This window comes from Bactrocera dorsalis, chromosome 5, assembly GCF_023373825.1.
Source record: "Bactrocera dorsalis isolate Fly_Bdor chromosome 5, ASM2337382v1, whole genome shotgun sequence".
Lineage (NCBI taxonomy): Eukaryota > Metazoa > Arthropoda > Insecta > Diptera > Tephritidae > Bactrocera > Bactrocera dorsalis.
The window spans coordinates 64081041-64102001 of NC_064307.1; the positions used below are offsets into that span (position 1 = coordinate 64081041).

Sequence of the window (20961 nt, forward strand, 5' to 3'; positions counted from 1 at the left end):
CTTTCAATTAAAATTAAAATTGCCATTGCCGATGGCCGATGGCAGAAGGCTGATGGCTGGCAACTAATGCGTCCACTTAGCGGTAACGGCAGTTAATGTCTTTACTTTGGATGCTTTGATTAGATGCAGGCGTGCTGTGGATTATGATTAAAGCGAATTTTTCATTTTTGCCTCAACTAGTTTGATTTGTTGTTGTTGTTATTATTACTACTGTTGTTGTTATTATTACTATTGTTGTTGTTGTCTTGCAAATACAGCAGCATTCTACTAAATATTATTGCATAACTTTAAATACTGCAGATCTTTATTGTTTTGTTGTTGTTTTTGTAATGCAGCTGCAGAAAATCTGCACAGCAATCTCGTGTCTATCCGTCTGTCTGTCAATCTTGGCGCTTTACTTTGCAATAGTCTTCACTTTCAATTAGCATGGTTGCTACTTCCATACGCGGCGCTGTCAGCAGCCGCTTACCATTGCAATTATGGGTTATGATTTAGCAGGGTGCGTTGGGTAGTTGCTCGTTGCTGGTTTTGTTAAATAATTTTTTTAAGAAATTTTTGAAATGCCACTTTTTGTAGAAATTTCCTATAATAAATAGAATAATTTAAACTTTGTGACGTCTCTCGAAATATTCACGAGGTCCAAAACCATTTGTTATTGTTCCTCGTATTAGGCAAAAAGTGAGTCCTTCAATTTTCAATAAACTTCAATGATGTTTTAGACTTTTATTAAGCACTTGGCACCTTCTTTCTAAAATATTTGCATAATTTTAACGGATAATGTCCCGCAAGCCATGAAATCTTCATCTTCATTCAGTCTTGAAACTAGGAATTGGAACTATGACAACATCTTCCTTCAATCTTGGAACTAAAAATTTCAGAACTTAGAACAAAGTTCTGTTTTGTGTTCACCAATTGACCCCCATTCAAGATACCAAAGGAAGACAATAACTTCTTTACTTTCTCTTTCTTCTCCAAAGTACCATTTTTCGAGGAAAGACTCTATTTCTTGTTTGCTAAACCAACGGGTATTCCAAACAGTCCCTCCACATAAATCACCTTACCAACAACTTTTCTGGAGAAAACTCTTCATACATTGTTATAATTCTAATAAGGTTATGTTACAGTCATTAAGGTAATGGTAGACTTACTGCTCCGGAGTGCAGTCCCCTTTATAGAAGGCTGGTTAAGGAACGCCTAACTTCGTTATCAATGGCATCGAGTCACTTTGTTATAAAAATGGCTGCTAGGCCACAGCGGAATCGCACCCAACTGTAAAGCTGATGAGCTGACAAGGAAAGGTACTATAGCCCCGCTATAAATAAAATGGGAAGGTGTCGGTGCTACCCTCTCCTCATGTGTTCTACTACTGGTTAGCTTGGCTCCGCGGGAGAAACGCTGGGTTACTTTCGACTCATGCGTTGTTGCAAGATCCTTTTGGCTCAAGATCGAGGGTAAAAGATCTGAGAGCTTTTTGCCCACAGTAAAGAGGGAAGAGAATCTCCCTAGTTATGGGTATTCTAAGTGACTATTACCATATAGGTCATTCGCCTGAGGACATTTTATTGCCCCCAAGGCTCTTTGCTGGCTTTTGAATTTGAATTATAGGAGTTAAATTTTTATGGCTTCACAAAAGACTGCATATAGTAGTCCAAGTGCGACCTCTGGATCAGGCATCAAACCTAACCTACTATGGTTCCAAGAAACGAACCTCAATACTACAGCAAAGCACTCTCAGACAACTTACCGGAATCTTAAAGCTGAACAGAAGGCTCAGTGGTATCGAAAAATGGAGACTATGAAATTATTTTGGCAAACTGCTACCGAAAAAACGCTTCAAGGTATTACATCAGTGCAATAAAGATCTGAGACGAACAAACCAACGCTAAGGTAAAGAGGGTCTCTTCAGTGTCAAGGACCGCAGTAGTGAAAATGGCACAAGTCGCGTTGATTATTTAGGGTGTAATTTAGAAACCAGTGACGTAGTTTTCATAAAGGTGTTTCTGAAAAGTTAGAAAAGTATATTTTCTACGAACGTTGATCTCTTGGCGGCCATCTGAAATGATAGGAAAGTATGTTTTCTACGAATGTTTGTCTGTCGGTGGACTTTATCAAACTTGCTAGTGTATATCTGACATGAAGATATTACTCAAGGTATATCCAACATCTGTATAGAATCGGAATAATACATGTAACAGCTTCAATTATTCCTTAAAATCAAATTAATAGAATAAATTAACAGAAGGAGAAGCTCTTTCAAATATATAATTATGGCGCAATGTTCAATTATAAGTCATCACTCTATCTCCAAAAACTTGAGCTTCAAATCAATTCTCTATCAGCCCGTCAAGTTTAACATTTCACGCGTTTTGCCACTTAATCCATTAACTCTACAACACACCCACGCAACTGCACTCAATTTTTCATAGTCGGCAATTTCGCTGTGCTCATCTTTTTTTCCTAATTTTCTGCTGGCTACACTTTGCATTTGCTGCCTACAGAAATTCGGCGCGCTACACATTTCTAGCCATTTTTTTGCTCTCCGCAGCAATGCTTCCCTAGATTTTCTCTAGTAGGAGTAAAGCCTCCACACTTTCAGTTGCTTTGATGTTCGTCAAGTGCATCATAGTTGTGCTGCTTCAGCAACTGCTGCCAACGTCATAGCGAAGATTGGTGCTCAAACGCTTTCGCGGCATCTTTGTCAGGCGGCCATGGCACACATACACACACATACATACAGTGGTACATCCATCCACAAAGGCATACTTCAAATTGCCTGTCAGCGAGACACTTTATTTATGGCGTGTTAGAAGTGTCATTAAAAATTTGTAAGTACGATTATGTTGACAGAAATGCCATTTGACTAGCTTCATTATGCATGGTCTCTACTTTGCCATTTGCATTCTCAAAATGAATATGCATGATTCGGCGTTTTGCATTGTGAAATTGTAAATATTTAATCCATTTCATGTGAGCTTACATTTACTGGTGTCAGATCAAACTGGTAATCCGCAATGGCGTTAAATTGATGCTGTTCAATGATTTAATAATGAAATCTTAGCAATGACGCTGTTGTATGAATGAGGTTATGTAAATGGAATAATTGCTGTCAGTTTTAATGAATATAAATTAAAATGCAGATTGACAGATCCTGTTGTCATAGATCGTTTATCATGGATTTGGTTAGTTAGTTTAGTGGGTTGTTGAACGAGAAGTTAGATAAGATGTCTGACTGGCAAGCTCCAACAGATTTACGCAGTTGCTACTGGTGCAGGAATATAAAGAACGGCTGAACCGTCTATTGGAACGTAATCAAGTGCACCATATCTGAGTGCCCGGTCGCAAAGGTATAACCGAAAATGAACTGGCTGATGATCTCGCCCGCTCCGCAGCATCCAGTACCATGGTAGGACCTCAACCCTTCATCGCGGTGGCTCCTCATACCATAAAGAAGCTGCTCCGCAAGGAAGAAGGTGTCGGCAGGGAGAGGTATTAGCCACAACTCCAAGGCATGCGCCATGCCAAGTGGACAAAGAGTGATCAGAACCTCAGCAGGTTTAAATATTTAATCAATCTCCCAAGGAACAAACTCAGGCTAATTGTCGCATTCTACTCTGGCCACTGGTAAGCTCAGGAAGCACTTACATAACATAGGCCTAGCTTTTTGTGCGAATTGCCGGTTCCGCGACAGGGAGCCTGAAACTCCAGAACACTTGCTAATTGACTGTGTAGTCTGCTGATCAAATAGGGATCACATCGCTTCATTAGAACTTAGCAGTATATTGGAACTTATCAATATGCTGAACTAAGTGGGTCATATACGACGACATTGACAGCTGCTTAAAAAACAGCGGCTACTCGTCCGAAAGGACGAAAACACTCAAGCTCTGAAAGTTTTCGACGCAGTACTGCCGGGAGCAGCAGAGGAAGAGGAAGACCTCTACTCCGTTGGAATCCCCCTACGGGTAGGGGGGACCCCCTCAGGGTTCGGGGGGAAACCGAATATACCCGCGGTAAGGCATGCCTGTCGTAAGAGGCGACTAAGATCCTGGCCGCCAGTCCAGAGTTGTGTGGAAACTCAACTGGTAGTAGCTTCGGTTACAAAGTCATACCAAAGGCTTTAACCTGGTACCACGGGGAGCAGTTAGCCCTTGGAGGTAACTCCAATCTGCTCATTGGGTTCGGCCCTTTCTGGAGATTCGTGGTGGCTGTGGTTAAAACCCATCGCGGGAAGAACTTACTTTGTCCTGGTGCCTGGTGCCATGCACATAGTACGGTAGAGGTTTTAGATGGGCCTCGAACCCTACCGAGGTGGTTAGTGTGTCCATGCCACTCTGCCAATTGGTACTGAAAATGTTTACCCAGTTTTCAGGGCACTGATCAACGCATTGTATTGATCCGTTGTGCTTCTGAGCACCGTAGATTTAAGCTGTTCGACAGTAGGAACCTACGTTAAACACATACTTCACAGTTCACTCCGTTGGAAATACCAGGTGGAGAAGGACTTGGCATCGCTTGGAATGTCCAATTAGCGCCAGGTAACAAAAAAGACCACGTAAGCGGTGTTTACGCCAGTAAAGAAGAGCAGAGGGCTCAATAGACCATAGGTCGCGGTGCAATCCTCATCTATGTATTGATCTCAAATAGAGCGATTCAACGCAAATTGCCTTAAGAACCGGAAAATACAGCTCTTGGAGCTATATGGGTTATAAACCGAAGGTCGTTTCAAATATAAGAATTCATGGAACTTGCTACAAAATTCTTAGCGCTGTATACAAAATAGAAATTAATGGCTAACAAAACAAACAGTTATATATCCGGTAAGGACCGGATTTGTATTCGGTCAAGTACACTATGCTGGACAGCATTCATCCGAAAAACCGTAAATTTTCCTATTTTTATATTAATATTTTATCTACTTCTCTCTACATTTTACCCCTTTACTCACGTGTCTAAAGATAATTCTCTATTTTTATAACACTTTTTTTTAATTTTTAATGATCCGCTAATAAAAGATTCAGCTTCGTTTATGACGACATAAAAAATTCCCCAAATTTAAGCGTGCACTGTAAGGGTCTCATATTTCCCCATTAACCCATTGTTCGCCAACTATAATAATTCACAATACTGTCAACTTTAAGCCAATTCGAATTAAAAATGCATACTAAATTCCACAATATATGATGGAAGAAATTTTTATGATATTTTTGAATAATTGCCCAAGCTATGACTGCGACAAATTCAACGCATAAAAAAAGCACTTGAGATCACTTCAAAGTGAGAAAGTCACTAAAAATAGAGCTGCAGAGAATTGCGCGCAAATACACGCACAACAACAAATAAAAAGTAAGTAAAATGTATATTTATGTATATATGTTTGTAGTTGAATTTATGCCGGCAGCCAGAGGATCTCAAAAAGGAGGAACGACAAAGCAACGCCTCAAGGAATTACACACTTAATTAATGAGTGTTTTTGATCTTGCTCGGTTATGTTTTCATACATACTTATACAGATATAATATATAAAATGGAGCTTACATACATACGTACATATATGTATATGTAGTAAAGCTATATATAGACGAGGGAAGTTTTATAGAGCCGTGCAAGGCTTTGTAAAAAAAAACTTTAGAAGCACTCCAAATGGTATTTTCATACATTCACACATCTTGTCTCCAAGCTATTGAAGGGATTCACTTATACTATATATAGAGATCGTTATCCTACATGGGTGATGACACTGAAACACCACTCGGCCTTCTATCATGTATTTTTCACTTTCTACGGGACCACTTTCGCATTACTTCAAGGCAAGGTTTTCAAGATGGACCAATTCTAGGTCAGTTCCTAATATTTTGGCAAAATTGTATGAAGAGTGAAGGAAAACATCTTTCCGCGTGAAAACCAAAACTTTCTTTTTCACCTTACACTTCAGCACGTTCAAGAACCTCCAGCTTCTCATGTGTGCTTTTATATAGAAGTCAAAACCAGATCAATTACTAACTTAATGTTAAAATTCACTTGAGTAACTCGAGTAAACTTGACATCCTCTACACATAACGATACTAACGACCACTTTTATAAAATATTACTAGGATATTTCGATAGTAGTCAGTTTTTCTAGGTTCTTAAGGCTACAAAAGCAAAAAAAAACTGTGAGGATTTCCTCAAACTCTGCTATAGAATGAACACATGACAGTAAATTTTGGTCTAGTATTAGCAATCTCAATATCCATAGAATGATAACGAGTCTGATCACACATTATTTATTGGTCCAATTGATTTCTATAAGTTTCGTTAATCATTTCTGGCTTGGGTATGCCTTTGGGGAGATCCGTGGAATAATTGTTCCCTGAGCTCTTGGGATCTCAATAGATTTCGTGATTGGGCTTTGGTCTGACATTAACAATCTCAATATGCACAGGGTGGTAACGAGTCCAATATCTTATTATTTGTACGTCTAACCGATTTCAATGAGTTTTATCAATAATTTCTAGCTTGAGAATGCTTTTGGGGAGATCCGTAACATAATTGTTTCTCGTGATCTCAGTGCACTTCGTGAATCTGTTTTTGGCATGACAGTAGCAATCTCTATATCTGATCCCTCATTAGTTGTACACGCAGTCGATTTCAGTTTTGTCAATAGTTTCTAGCTTAGGAAGGACTTTTGGGAGATCCTTAGCACACTCGTCACTTGGACTCTTGCGATCACTATGGATTTCACTAAATAAGTATTTTGCTTTTAAGTTTTATCGTTTAGATTAGATCTCAAGTTCTTTTTTTGGTTCTAATATACTTTTTTAAGTAAAAAATATGGTTTTAGAACCATTCGGGGATCAATTTTGATACGTTTTTCTAAATATGAGCTTTTCTCCATTCCTTGGCTTTCTAACGCTAACAAAATGGCATCCCTTTCAAGAATAATGGAATTTTTTCATAAAACAATGGAATAAGGATTGCAATTACAACTTAGAAAACTAAAAAAAACCTCTACCTGACTTATCAGACTAACCTCGTGCGACTAATTCAATAATTTGCGGGAGAAAACTGCAATAAACAAAACTAAAACTCGACAAGAAATAGTCTTAACGAGCAGTACTACAATAAAGTTAAATAAAGTGTTTCGATTTGAAGAGCTGCCACGAAATGATTTGGAGTTGTAGAGCCGCCAGTATAAATGAGGACATTATGAAGTGACAAAAAGCTATTTCTTTGGAATATTTCATGTGACTTAGAACTTTTTTGTTTACTTTTTGAATATGTTTTGACTTTGTTGCTTCTGTTGTTGTACTTTCTGTATGCAAAAATCAAGCGGAACACAACAGACCGACAGGCTGAGGGTCTCGTAGCGGCACAGCAAATTTCCCTACCAAACAAACTGCCGCTCCGCCCCCAGCTACAAGTAAGTACAGCAGCGGATGACACTGTCACTGTCTGTCAGTTTGTCGGCCCACGCCGCTGCCGCGTTTCCCATATATCACACGAGAGTCGCGTTGATAATAATGCGAATATAATCCCATGAAGTATATGGCGGCTGCATGTGTGTCAGCGACATTTTATGTGGCAGCGCGGTGCAGTGTTGCACAATTCACGCTAATCTACATTGGGTGGCAGTGAACATCTCGAAATTGTCACACAGTCGCAAAAGTGACATTCCAAAACAACACACATGTATTTATGTGCCTTTATAAACAAATAAAAAGTCAAAGTAGAAACTACGCGAGTGGTGCGAGGCGTGCGGAGGCTGGTGGTGCCCTCTGTGGCAAAGTGGGAATCGTCAGTGCGCACTCCGCGTCGGGTAATGAGGCTAAGCAGGAGAGACAGCTGTGTGTGCGTGTGTGTACTGCTCGTTTGCAACGAGGCACGACACAATACTTTGCTGCTTTTTGGATGTGTGCCTAATTATTTCATGATTAACTGAAGTTCAAAGCAAAAGCGAGAAAATTAACCACAAAGGTAAATGCTAACTATGACAATTGAAGATGTTGGCAAACGTGGACTCAAAGGGTGTATAGCGTGGCAAATTTGTGGAGAAACCGGCATACATTTGCAGAAGTTGATTTAATCGGGACCAAAATACCGTTATAGAAGTGGAACAGAATTGGCGACAAATTTCCAGGAGGTTATAGTTCGAGCAGGTGAAATACCTAGGGCTTATTGTTCATAGAAAACTTTCACGAAGGCCAGATATTGAGGAGAGAACAAGGAAGAAAGAAGTGCTGCAGTATTCACGTTGAGCTCGCTCAGAGTGCTCTCAAAGTTAGTGAAAGAATGTCTGTTCTCACTATAAATAGCATCAAGTTACTACATTATCGACTCGTTAGGGTGCCTGGTCATATCGGAATCGCTGGAAACTAGAAAACAGAAGAGCTAGCAAGAGGGGAACCCTTGTCTCCGTTGTAATTTTGTATTTTAGCACTGGATCTATGAACCTCGAATGCGGTTGGCGGAAATTGGTCGGCGATTTCTTGCGACTGCGAGATATCTCCGGCTTAGCGTAAAGCGCATGAGATCTACGGAACTACTAGCTCTTAGCAAAGTTCATCTTGCCGTAGTCTTCCTGGATATTGTCCAACATTCATGAAGTTATGCGGTAAGTAATGTTAGAAGTCTTCTCAGAAGAAAGTTACCAATGTTGTATGGAAGAAGGTGAGGTGGAGACATCCATGCACTTTTTCCTTCATTATCCATCTATTGCAAGACTGAGTTTAAGCATCTTGGCGGTCATACTTCGGTGAACCAGAAGACATACATACATAGCTGGAACTAACGTTAGTCGCCTCAGCAAATTTGTATTCGGCTCAAAGCGCTTTGTCGATTTATGAGGGTATTTATGATCAATTATATAGAAATCTTAGATTCCATAAGCGGACCGGTGTTTTAAGCTATTTAAGGAGATCCCTGTTACTTGTTTAGGGAATGCTTTTGTCCGCTCGCTTCTCGGTTGGTAATGTCAGGCAATATTATTACCCAAAAAATCACAGTTCGCTAAAAACTAAGCCTCTTCCATTTGCCGGGAAATGTCAAGACATATACCTAGAACACAGTTTTACATAAGTAAAAGTATGTAGCCTCCAGATTTGGAAATATCAAAAGCGCCAAGAACTTCTTTTTGAAGAAATAGTCCTCTTCATTGGAAAGATGAAACACATAATCTAATCGTTTGGATCGCAAAGTAAAAAACAAGCAACTATACGCTTTTAAAAATGAATGAAACTTCAAATGAATCGCGTCCCATTCAAAAATTTGACCTAATTGCAAAACAAGGATGCTTTTATTCACTATGAACGAAATTTGCGAAATAGAAGAAATATAAAAAACACTATAAGCCAACAATACATACATATCAATAGAGATATATGAAGTAGAAGAACCGCCAACATGCGATCCGGGTGCATTTAATGATGACAAGGTAATAAAATCGAAAGCGTAGCTAGAAACAATGAATGTTTTGTTTACACAATAGCATATTTATGAATACTAATAAGTATAAAAATGTAAATGAAATTCTCTGAAAAAATTTACTATATAAATATAGTATATTGTGTGAATGTAGTAATAACTGATAACAAAGCACGACCCCAAGCCTAAAGTCAGATTGTGAGATGAATTCTTATTAATGCTATGCAAATGTTTAAACCGCAATACTGCGCTGTGCCCTGATAAGCACATAAATTATAGAATTGCATAAAAAACAAGAAAAAATGTTGACTGCAGTAGCACACTTTACAAATAACAAACTTTTCCATACAAGAACTTTATGTGTAGCAATCATTTTGTATGGCAGCTATATGCTATAGTGGTCCGATGTGTATAATAGGTTTAGGGATTGTAGCGCTATCTTGGAAAATAATTTTTGTAAAATTTCATGAAGATACCTTGTCAAATAAAAAAGTTTTCCACACAAGAACTTGTTTTTGATCGGTCGGTTTGTATGGCAGTTCTATGCTATAGAGGTCCGATATCGACCGTTTTGACAAGAGAGTAGCTTCTTAAAAGAAAATAACGTGTGTAGAATTTCAGATCGATATCTCAAGATCTGAAGAACTAGTTCTAATACAAGTATACGATAGACAGACCGACAGAAAGAGGAACATGGCTAAATCGACTCAGTACGTCACTGTGGTAGTCTTAGAGCCAGTGGATGCATGCATCATTTATATATATGTTACGTATATTTTATACGATGCCCGACATTTCCTTGTGGGTATTACAAACCTCGTGGCAAACCTAGAGTATATGTAGGTAGGTAGAGTGAATGTCTGGCGACACACCGAGGTCTTAAAGAGTCCTATTGTGATAACACCAAGACTAAAATCCCCTCACTCTGTTGTCTCCTCTCTAAATTAATACGTGTTTCTCATGAAGTTCATCAGTACGAAACATTTTATCTGTATCATCTCCGAGACGTCGACAAGAAACCCTCGACCGATAGTGTCTATATAAAGCTTTTTCTTAATCTCTCCTTTTTCTAGCTCCTCACAGATTCTGCAAATAGTCTGCTAATTAGACAGTGACCTGTTAGCACTCCTACTAGTGTTCTAATATCATTTCAAATTTTATTAGTCGGAAATTGCGGCTCTTCTTCCATTCATGCCACGTTTGCATACTTATTGAGCAAGTCACAGATAGATTCCATCGAGGCACAGCTATATTTATATCTTGTTTGTCAAATAAATATCTGCAAGTAGCCAGAGGCATATAAATTCTCTATTCTTGGGAGTAAATGGCAATTATAGGGTAGTGCCTGTTCTAGCTACATAAATCATCTGCTTCAACGTTGCCAGGGTTATTATTATGTCCTGGAACCCATTGCAGATTTATCGCGAAATAATGTTCGATGTTAGTTCCCCTAAGATATCAAGGCATTACTTTACTAACTTTGGCGTAACCACAGGAAATTTTAGTGATTTCAAAATATAAATAAATTTCTTGTTGTGAGCACACTCCTTGTCACAAGCCCCTTTCCTACTCTTCTGTGGAAGGGAAGGCAATATCGAGTATCGAATTTAAATCCATTGCGAACTTTCTAAGTATCATAGAATAACCCTCGTTAGTGGCGACTAATAGGGAGGACACTCTTAATCTAAGAGCTGACTTCGCTGGCAGGTGCTTACAAAACAAGTACTGCAAGTGTATGTTGGTAGCAAGTGCAAAATGACTTTTAGTACCTGACTTGGCGTTGTGTTAAGAGCTCTACTGATGCAAATATAGTATCTTAATAGTATAATATAATATTTTTCTATAAAATAGCTGCATGTACATATTTACATATGTTTGTATGTATGTCTTGAAAAAAATCAAGTAGAAAACACAACAAATCTATATGCCAACAGTTACTTATTTATGTTAGTAGATAATTCACCGCTATCGACAGCCACTTAGTAATTTTATGCTAACACAAGCAGTTTGTCAACTCACCGTAGGGCACCTTATCGTCTTGGTTGTCATCCAGCGATGTTGCCGATGAAGACGCGTCATCGTCCCACTCCTCAGCTGTATTGACGTACGGCGCTGTAACCACTTCAACGCTATCGCCATCGGCAACAACATCAATATCATCAGATGAGTTGGAGTTGCGTGATTTTTTATTTTGCCGCTGACGACGACGATGTTGCCGTTGATGTTGCTGCTGTTGTCGACGTACACGCTGTTGCTGTTGGCGTTGGTGTTGCTGTTGCTGTTTGCTCAAAACCAATTGTTGCCACATTTTTTTCTCTAACGAATCCATGAGCACTGCATCGGCAACGGCGTCCGCATCTGCGCTGCTGCTCTGCCGCAAATGACTAAGCATTTCGCGCGCCTGCGTCGTCGTGTATTTATCGTCCAAATCCGCAACGCTCGCGCTGCCAACATTGCTGTTATCGCCGCCATGGCCGGCAGCCTGGGCTGACAAGTGTAGTAGCGTTAGCAGCACGATTATGGTGAGCGTCAGGCAAAATTGCAGGTAATGCATTTGTTTGTTTTATAACTTTTTTGGGCTTAAGCGTTTGTTTGGTTGTTGTGTGTACTATTTTCGTTTTGGTATTTTCTTTTACGCCCAACTTACTTGATAAGTTATTCTGCAGGATATGCTAGTTCCTGTCGCATTTGCGTTTGCTTTCGCCACGTTCTTTTTCAACGTATTTTCATGAAGTGTTTTATGTTTGTATTTTTCGCTTTATACACTTGTGCACTCATTGAATTTATGAATTTATATCATTAAATATTTATCACCGGAAACGCAGACATTTCCACTATGTCGCTTCTTCAGCGCATTTTATTGCATTTGCCTGCACTTTATATGCGATAATTTGCGCATTGCATACGCATTCATGCCACACTATCAGTTGAGCTGCTGAGTAATGAAGAAATTAATACATAAATAAACACTTATCACTGCACAAAATATGTGTGTGTTGACTGTTGCACTTCTTATTATATCTTTTTATTATATTCCTTTATATTTTATTACACTAAAAGGCTTTCTGCAAATTTTACAAATTCAATAGCGCACATTTTCTGCATCAACGAATTTCAATTGTCACTTCTCGCGCAATTACCTAGCCTATGTCATCGCGTCCTATGTGCCAATTAGTTTTTGTTGCGCATTGCTCATTCTCTACGCATTTTGACACTTGCCCCAATATCTATACACACCCGCGCACGCATCCCTACACACACTCGCATTTATCAGTTTCTGTGCCTGCACTCGTTGGCATATTTTATATTTTAATAACATCTAAATTCTTTACAGCATTCGTTATGCTTTCATGCATGCATATGTATATACATACATACGTACATATTCGCTTGTTGACACTTGCTACAAGTTATAGCATTTGTTGTTATTTTATTCGTGTATTTTGTGATGGCACACAAACGCTAGCAATATGAGCGCACATTTCCCAATTAAATTTTTAATTGAAATTTGTCGCGGCATATTAAACGCTCTCATTCATTTGGATTTATGTATGTGCATTTTTAATGACGAGTGTACATTTATTTCATCAAGCTAATAAATTTTGTGTGAACAAAATGCCGGCAGACGATTTAGCATACGATGCAATGTAAACGAGTGAATAGCGATTAATTTCTATGGTGATGAACTCATCTCGCTGAACTATGATTGTGAGGATTTAGTGCATGTGTTATCATCATTATTATTGGAACAAATGCGAAACTTTTTGGCGTTTATGTAAACAAAATTTAGTAGTGCGGTTTAGGTGAAATTCAAATTTCATTGGGATTAACTTAGAAAACAATCAGAGAAAAAATAGAAATACGTTGAAATGTTGTGGTGGTGACAATGTTATTTGAAGGTCAAACAATTTGAAGTTGCAGCTAAAATTAGTAACCCAAAGGCGCATATAGCATATAGCTGACATACAAACTGAGCAATCAAAATCAAGATAAAAGAAATTTTACTCCCTTTTATGTTATAAGAAATGCACCTGTGAAGGGTATTATAGCTTTAGTGCAGCCGATGTTAACCGTTTATCTTGATTTCTACTTCGTTTGCATATGCCACGAATAACGTAAACAACTCCGACATGTCCTCACACGAATAAAACTATACATATCCCGCGATAATTTTACTGTCCACTTCTGCTCCAATACGCGACATCATTAATTAGTCCAATTGACCTCCATTTCGAAAGTCAAAATTTGAAATCAACAAAGCAACAAAAAACAGCGTACAACAAACGGCACACGGAATGAGTAACGAGCGGCAGCGGCGAATACGGATAGACAACATAGTAAAAGCACAAAGGCAAACAGAAGCCAGAAGCACGAAGCACTTGCGCACACAAACACACACGCATATGCAATGGTGGAGATGGAGTAAAAAATGAGGCAGACGACAGCTGCCAAAAGCAAAGTCATTGAAAAGCGGGGCATTTTAGCTTGTTAAAGGAAGTCAACCACTGACAAATGCCAAAGAAATCTATTATGTGCTTTATGTGCGCAGAAAGTAGTAATTTTACTTTGTATGAGCGCGCATATGTACTTTGCGTGTGGTAATAGTGGTGTGGGTGGTGGCACAGCGTGTTAGCGCGTTTGTAGTTTCCTGGCCGTGTGTGGTAAGCGAGATTTGAGCGCACTTAAGGAAGATGCTTTTACCGGCATGTCTAGGCGGACGCTTTTATGTTTTATGAAAAATGGTAAACGCATGCTATTACATTACCTTTTTCCCACAGCACAAACAAGTGGGCGGAACTATGCGCATTGTCAACACGAGCACGCCAACGAAACCACGTTGCCACCCCCTGTGAGCACATCAAAGCGAATTCCCACACATAAATAAAAATGCCATACTTTGATGTTTCTAAATTGCACTCAGCGGTGAGCAAGTAAGAAGAACAAAAACAACAACTACAACAACTATATGCATGCATGTGCACGCGGATAATGACGGTAAAAATACAGCATGGAGATGCAAATAGCGGCACAGCGCGCTGACAAAGTGTAGCCGTTTTTGTTGAGACGCGCGCACGTTTGTATAGCACACTTTGAGGCGCGCAAACATGCTCTACACACACGCGCGCACACCAGCAGCTATTGTGTCTCTCACTCTCCGCAAATAAATACACTATATTACGTGTGTGTATGTATGTAGCACAACAAAGGCACACTTTTAAGGACACCGCGCGAGACACAAGCCAAGCGCGTATCACACAGTCGCTTGTCAAAGGATGGCAGCCGTGCGCCGCTCGTCGGCGCAACTCGTTGACAGATAAAACAAGCAAAGCAAAGAAATCCTCTGTGATGTTGCCGACGTCATACGGTACTTCACAGTGGGGCAGCAGCCACTAAGCAACACCGTCAACGCCCACCCCCAGCGCCACCTTTGGCGCATCATTGCGCGAATTGGAGCAGTTGCCAGCACCCCCGAACCCCAATCAACTTATTTTATCACTCTTGTTATGCTATTTCACTATTACAACACTATTCGTACACTGTCACTACTCAATGCTCAGCGGAGGGAAGACTTCCGGCGTAACGGTAAAAGAATGTACGTACAAGGTAAAATAGAGCACACAAAGGTTTTTGTGACAGACGCGCAGGTGGGTAGTGGTCTTTGAGCAAGACGTCAGCACAGCGTATTGCGGTAACGATTACTCGTTACATTAATTATGTATGCATGTGTGTATGTATGTATGCTGTGCATAGCAAACAGTCGTGAGGGGACATTATATCAAAGTCCCCGTTTATTTTCGCGCGCAAACGTTGAGTGCAGTTTAAAAGAAAAGTATACAAAAAAATGAAAAATGGACAAACTATCAAAAAGAAGCCGCTGCACAGATTGCTTTTTGCATTTATACACCGTAAGTAATCGACAATTCGTAGGTATGTATGTAAATATGTTGGTTTCCGTGCACTTATAGAATAAATGTTATACCGGAAGCAAGGATGTTAGCGCGCATACTGTCTAAATGTTATTTTTTTAATGCTTTTTTTAATTCACTTATATGACTTTGCGGAAGTAAATCACTTTGCAACGGAAATGCAACAAGCTTTTAATATTTTTTTTATTATTTAATTTTTTATTTATAAAAATATATATTTGTTTTTTTTTTGTTTACTTCTCGTTTTGTTTTAAACACTATTTCGCCAAATTTCGTATGCAATATACAATTCGAAGCACTTTGAATATTTATATACTCGCGCACATTTCGTTTCCGTCCGTCTACGCGCTCTCGGCACCCATTTAACACGATTGATAAAAGCCAAATGATACGCTGCTAAGCAAAAGTGTAGTAACTAGTTCGAAGTATATACTACACTTTCATGCTAAACAGTTGTTTGGTATGAAAAAAACTCAAAGCAACACTATTTAGACAAGGAAATGGAGTTGCCACCTTAAATGAAGTAAAGAGATAATTGAAATATTTATTGATGATATAAAAAAAATGTTTAAAAAGTGCACATATTAGAGTAAATATGAGTAAATTATAATAATTAAATATATGCTCCACTTGTTAGAAGTAAGAGTGCATAAAATTGAATGTTATCAGTTTCTTAAAAAATCATATACTTATGATTAACAAAATATAATTCTTGCTGCTGCTGTTAAACAATTTTTATTACTCCTACATTAAAATATTTTTCATACCCAATCTTTAAACAAACATATAAAATGAGAAATATAAAAAAAATTAACAATACTACTTCTTTGCATACAAAATTCCTCAACTCGCTAACATAAATCCTCTGTATTTGTACTGTCATATAGCGCTATTGCTGCCGGCGCTGACGTAGTCGTTGTATTTGTTTTTCACCAATTTGACATTTCGCTGTCTAGCCGTTGTCGCTGTCGTCGCCGCCGTTGTCGTCGTTATCGCAGCTGGGTCTTCGTAGGTTGTTCGTCATTGATTTTTTATTTTTTCCAACGCAGTTCCGCAAACGGCAGTGAAAAAATTTTGTGTCTTTCAAATAAAATTCCCTAACATCATAATTTGTTGCAATTAATTGCAAATTTGTGGAAAATTTGCAATTATGGGCGACAATGAGCAAAAGGCGCTGCAATTGATGGCTGAGGCCGAGAAGAAATTAACGCAGCAGAAAGGCTTTCTCGGTTCACTTTTTGGGTGAGTGTGTGTGTGCACTATACTGCTCCAACTGGAGTAGCAGCTCTTAATTGTGTCGTTTATTGAGTAATTGCATATGTGGAAATATAAATAAACAAACAATGATTCCTTTGTTCAAGAAAAATTGCAAATGCTTTATATATAGTATGTGTTTTTTTGCGAAAATTCATATGTCGCAAGATTATCGATTTTTACACTTGTGTGAAAACAAGAAGTGATGACTAAGCAGTGAAACGTGAATTTTGTATATCATAAATGCAGCTATAAAGTGCTTCAGAAATGACTTCATTTAAAATTATAATTAGAAAAACGACATTCCCATGCAGTAGATAGTTGAAAAGGGTCACAGATATACACTTGATCTCATTCGTTGAGAAAGCAAACGCGTTGTCGTAATCGTCGTCCATAGCGGATTCGATTTTTCGCAAGATACCTTTGTACGCAACGCCCCGCCTGTCACCCACTTTGTTGGTGTTTACACTACATTTTACTCACACTTCATACAAGTTCCTTGTTTTTGTGCGCTAAGTCCTGTGTATACTGAAAATTGTGGCGCAGAAGCATAGCCTTTACGTCGCAGCACCTTTCACCCTGCAGTCAGTGGACTTACCCTAATGGGTTAGTGTGTGTGTATAAATCTGTGATCTTTAAGCCGATATGTGCTCAAGCAGCCACTTTAATGGATTGCCTACAAATATATGGAGCGGCTGTGTGAATGTGCATTTTACTACTTTGCTGTAAATACCTATATTATAAGAAGATGTTGTAATACAATTTGGAGTATTGGGTGGGATGACACCCAGCCAATTCGACTTTTAGCTTCTTAAAAAAGCAAGGTTTAGTAGTTCCACTTAATTACTATTCACTATAATTATTATTCACACTTGACAGAAATGTTTAAGCAAATTGTGTTAATATTAATTCAAATAAAAAAGTATAATGCAACATAATCAGTCTGCCACGAAGTACGCAGTTTTCAACGAATTTCCCACAAGCGCAATTATTTTTTTTAATTAATATAATTTTTAACAGCCGTTTAATTTAGAAACTTATTTCATTTTCAGTGGTTCGAATAAGGTTGAAGATGCCATCGAATGCTACCAACGCGCCGGCAATATGTTCAAAATGTCCAAAAATTGGGCTAAAGCTGGCGAATGCTTCTGTGAGGTAGCCAACTTGCATTCACGTGCAGCTAGTCGTCACGATGCCGGTGTGGCATATGTAGATGCCTCCAACTGCTACAAAAAGGTAAGAGCATATAGCAGCACAAAATTGAGGATTGTGTTAATCTAACTGTTAACAATTTACAGATTGATGTCGAGAGCGCTGTCTCCTGCCTGCTTAAGGCGATTGACATCTACACCGATATGGGACGCTTCACCATGGCAGCAAAGCATCACCAGAGCATTGCTGAAATGTATGAGAGCGACCCAGGAACGCTGGTAAGTTCAAAGAATAATTTTACAGTTCACAAATTCTCTTTGTTTACATTGTTTGAATGTATTAATTTAACATAACCTCACAGGCCAAAGCCGTACAGCACTATGAACAAGCTGCTGATTACTTTAAGGGCGAAGAATCGGTGAGTTCAGCCAATAAATGTATGTTGAAGGTAGCTCAATATGCCGCACAGCTGGAGGATTACGAAAAGGCCATAAATATATATGAGCAGGTGAGTAATGCTTTTATATATTTATTAACTTTTTTTATTTTGACAATTACTTTTACTTGCTGTTTAGGTGGCAGCTTCATCGCTGGAAAGTTCACTGCTCAAATACAGCGCTAAAGAGTATTTCTTCCGTGCTGCATTATGTCATCTGAGTGTGGATCTGTTGAATGCTCAACATGCTATTGAAAAATATGCACAGCAATATCCAGCATTCCAAGACTCGCGTGAATTCAAGCTCATTAAGGTGTGTTTAAATCAATTTTTTTAAACAAAAATTTGGTATAAAGCAACTGTGAAGCTCAAGTAGCTTGACATTTTTACACCGTGAACAGGATATATTAAGTTTTCCTCGAAGTTTACAACCCCCACAAGACGTCAGGCTCTATAAAATATATAAAATACATATATAAATGATAAGCACCGATTATCCCGGATAAAAAGCCGGTTCCGTTCCGGTTATTTAGACCCAACTGTCGATTTGGTTATCTCTGCCTGCCTGTATATACCCTCAATTTTTGTGGGAACGATCTGAGATTTTGCATACGTCCCCAAGAAGCTCATAATTTGTCCGGGACCGACCGTATCTTACCCCTATAGCATATATAGCTGCCATACAAACCGAACAATTAAAATAAAATCCTTATATGGACAACTTTTTAACGAAACATGGGTTCTTCTCTAAACAAACGGTTCAAACTCAACATATCATTCAGATAGGAACACTATAGCATATAGCTGTCAAGTTATTTTTTAAATCTTTTTTGCAGCTAAAGTTAACCCTTTTTCTAGTTTTTCATATTTTTATACATTTTGCTACATTTAAATATTATTTTTTATTAATTTTTGTTTTCCCTCCACACGTATTAGGTGCTTTGCGAACACTTGGAAGAGCAAAACATCGAAGGCTTCACAGAAGCGGTTAAAGATTACGATAGCATTTCACGTCTGGACCAGTGGTATACCACAATATTGCTTAGAATTAAGAAAGCAGCCGATGAGGATCCCGATTTACGATAAATTTATCATTAATATTATTAATTATATACAAAAAAACAAAGAAAACAAAATAATATTATTCCAAATAGTAAACGTATATAAAAAAGAAGCATAAAACTTAAACGTAACTTTTTAAATTCCACATTCACTTGTCGAATATTCAATAGTTATACATACTACATATATATAAAAATACTTTATTTTTGAAACATACTAAAGTAACCCCAGTTAATTAACAAAATAAAACCAAAACCGATTTTATTTTATTTAAACAGTTGAATAAACAAAACTTCATACACATACAGCTATTCTTTAAACAAAAACAGTACAATAACAAGGACCACTACACACACACACACAACTTGACCACAATAAACACAATCTACAGCAGACAGTTACCAATTGCTAATGTTTCGTATAACATAACGGAAAAATAATCAACATTATTACTATTATTAACATAATGGAATGGAAGCAATACTAGCTTCTTAATACCAAAAAAAACAAAAATAAACATATTTTATTTTAAAATTTCATATTGTGTAATACAAAAATGTTTAATAGCTAACACTAAGAATTGCCTTGCGACAATATATGTAGTTAGCAGAATTTAAATTGTATGGAAAATGGAATTTTTGCATAACTACCAAGCGCTACAGCTGCGCTAAGCGTTTGCAAACAATGGCAGACAAGTGAAATATGGAAAAGAATGTGCGCTAAAACAATAAAATTGTTATAAAATAATTGTGAGAAATTACTGCTCTTACTAACGACATATGTACAATGCAGATGTGGCATAAAAATGCATGTGAAAGCGAGCAACGCAAATAACGAACATGCAACGCTGACAAAAATATGCAGGAATTTGAAGAAAATGAAGAAATGTGAACTAATTGGCTAGTGCCGTGTGGCGTATGAATGAATGGAGATGCAAACATGCTTGAAATATGCTGTTATATACAATTTAATTGTGTTTTATATTATATATATTGAAATATGTTATATTAAAACTCGTTTATATGCACGAACTCTTTGTGTTTGCTGTAAATATAATTTTTAAATAATATTGTTTTACTAATTTGTAAGTGGAAATCGGATAATTTGTTATTGTATAATAAAATTCTACTTTTTTGGAATAAAAAAAGATTTTATTTTTTAAATATTAAAAAAATATATTTTTAAATTTTATATTTTATTTTTTGATTTTAGTATTCTTAAATATTTATTTTATAATTTTTTTTGAATATTTCAAATAATTTTTTTTAATATTTAAAATATTTTTTTTTTGTAATATTTTAAACATTTTTTTTTAATATTTTAAATATTTTTTTTTTTAATATTTTAAATATTTTTTTTGTAATATTCTAAATATACATATTTTTAAAAAATTTAAATATTACTTTTTAACTTTTTGTCAATATTTTTTGTTTTTAAAAATGTTTAAAAAAATTTTGTTTAATATTCAGTTTTATTAACAATATGTTAAAAAAATTATGTTTAATAAAACTGAATATTTGACAAAAATTTATTTTTAAACATACTTTTTGCTCAAGGCTAACAACTTGCAAAAAATATATATGTTGCCAAATAAATATATATAGCGTTATTACGTGTATATGTATACTCTTTGTAGCTGTTCGTTACATGTTTCAAATGTTAATTCCGAGTTATAACGTGTTATTTGAAAAAATAAAAAGTTAAAGCTGTAACTTTTTGTGTCAAATTATG

General features: G+C 37.4%; 2 protein-coding genes across 5 annotated transcripts in view; one reads left to right on the top strand and one right to left on the bottom strand.

Moving 5' to 3' along the window:
- Positions 1 to 15706, bottom strand: part of LOC105227920 (reversion-inducing cysteine-rich protein with Kazal motifs) — a 56345-nt gene extending 40639 nt beyond the window's left edge. The window contains exons 1-2 of one of the 4 annotated variants that reach the window (XM_049457398.1): positions 15564 to 15706; positions 11419 to 12331 (exon numbers count right to left, since the gene is read on the bottom strand). In XM_049457398.1, coding sequence (XP_049313355.1) covers positions 11419 to 11953 — 535 coding nt within the window. In that variant the 5' untranslated portion in view covers positions 11954 to 12331; positions 15564 to 15706. Of the gene's footprint in view, positions 1 to 11418; positions 12465 to 15563 lie in introns of all 4 variants that reach the window. The other 3 variants (XM_049457397.1, XM_049457399.1, XM_049457401.1) reach the window with 3 other exon arrangements.
- Positions 15707 to 16273: 567 nt separating this feature from the next.
- LOC105227918 (alpha-soluble NSF attachment protein) lies at positions 16274 to 20377 on the top strand. The gene is made up of 6 exons (XM_011207477.4): positions 16274 to 16568; positions 17633 to 17816; positions 17879 to 18010; positions 18094 to 18240; positions 18308 to 18481; positions 19105 to 20377. Exons 1-6 carry the CDS (start codon positions 16477 to 16479, stop codon positions 19252 to 19254), a joined length of 879 nt encoding a protein of 292 aa, XP_011205779.1. The 5' UTR covers positions 16274 to 16476; the 3' UTR covers positions 19255 to 20377.
- The last annotated feature ends 584 nt before the right edge of the window (positions 20378 to 20961 follow it).

Bases quoted from the DNA above. Each gene is read 5' to 3' on its own strand.
- LOC105227918 (XM_011207477.4), top strand. From the start codon at position 16,477: ATGGGCGACAATGAGCAAAAGGCGCTGCAATTGATGGCTGAGGCCGAG. The intron at 16,569-17,632 runs GTGAGTGTGTGT...TTTCATTTTCAG, and splicing joins TTTCTCGGTTCACTTTTTGG to TGGTTCGAATAAGGTTGAAG. The intron at 17,817-17,878 runs GTAAGAGCATAT...AACAATTTACAG, and splicing joins CCTCCAACTGCTACAAAAAG to ATTGATGTCGAGAGCGCTGT.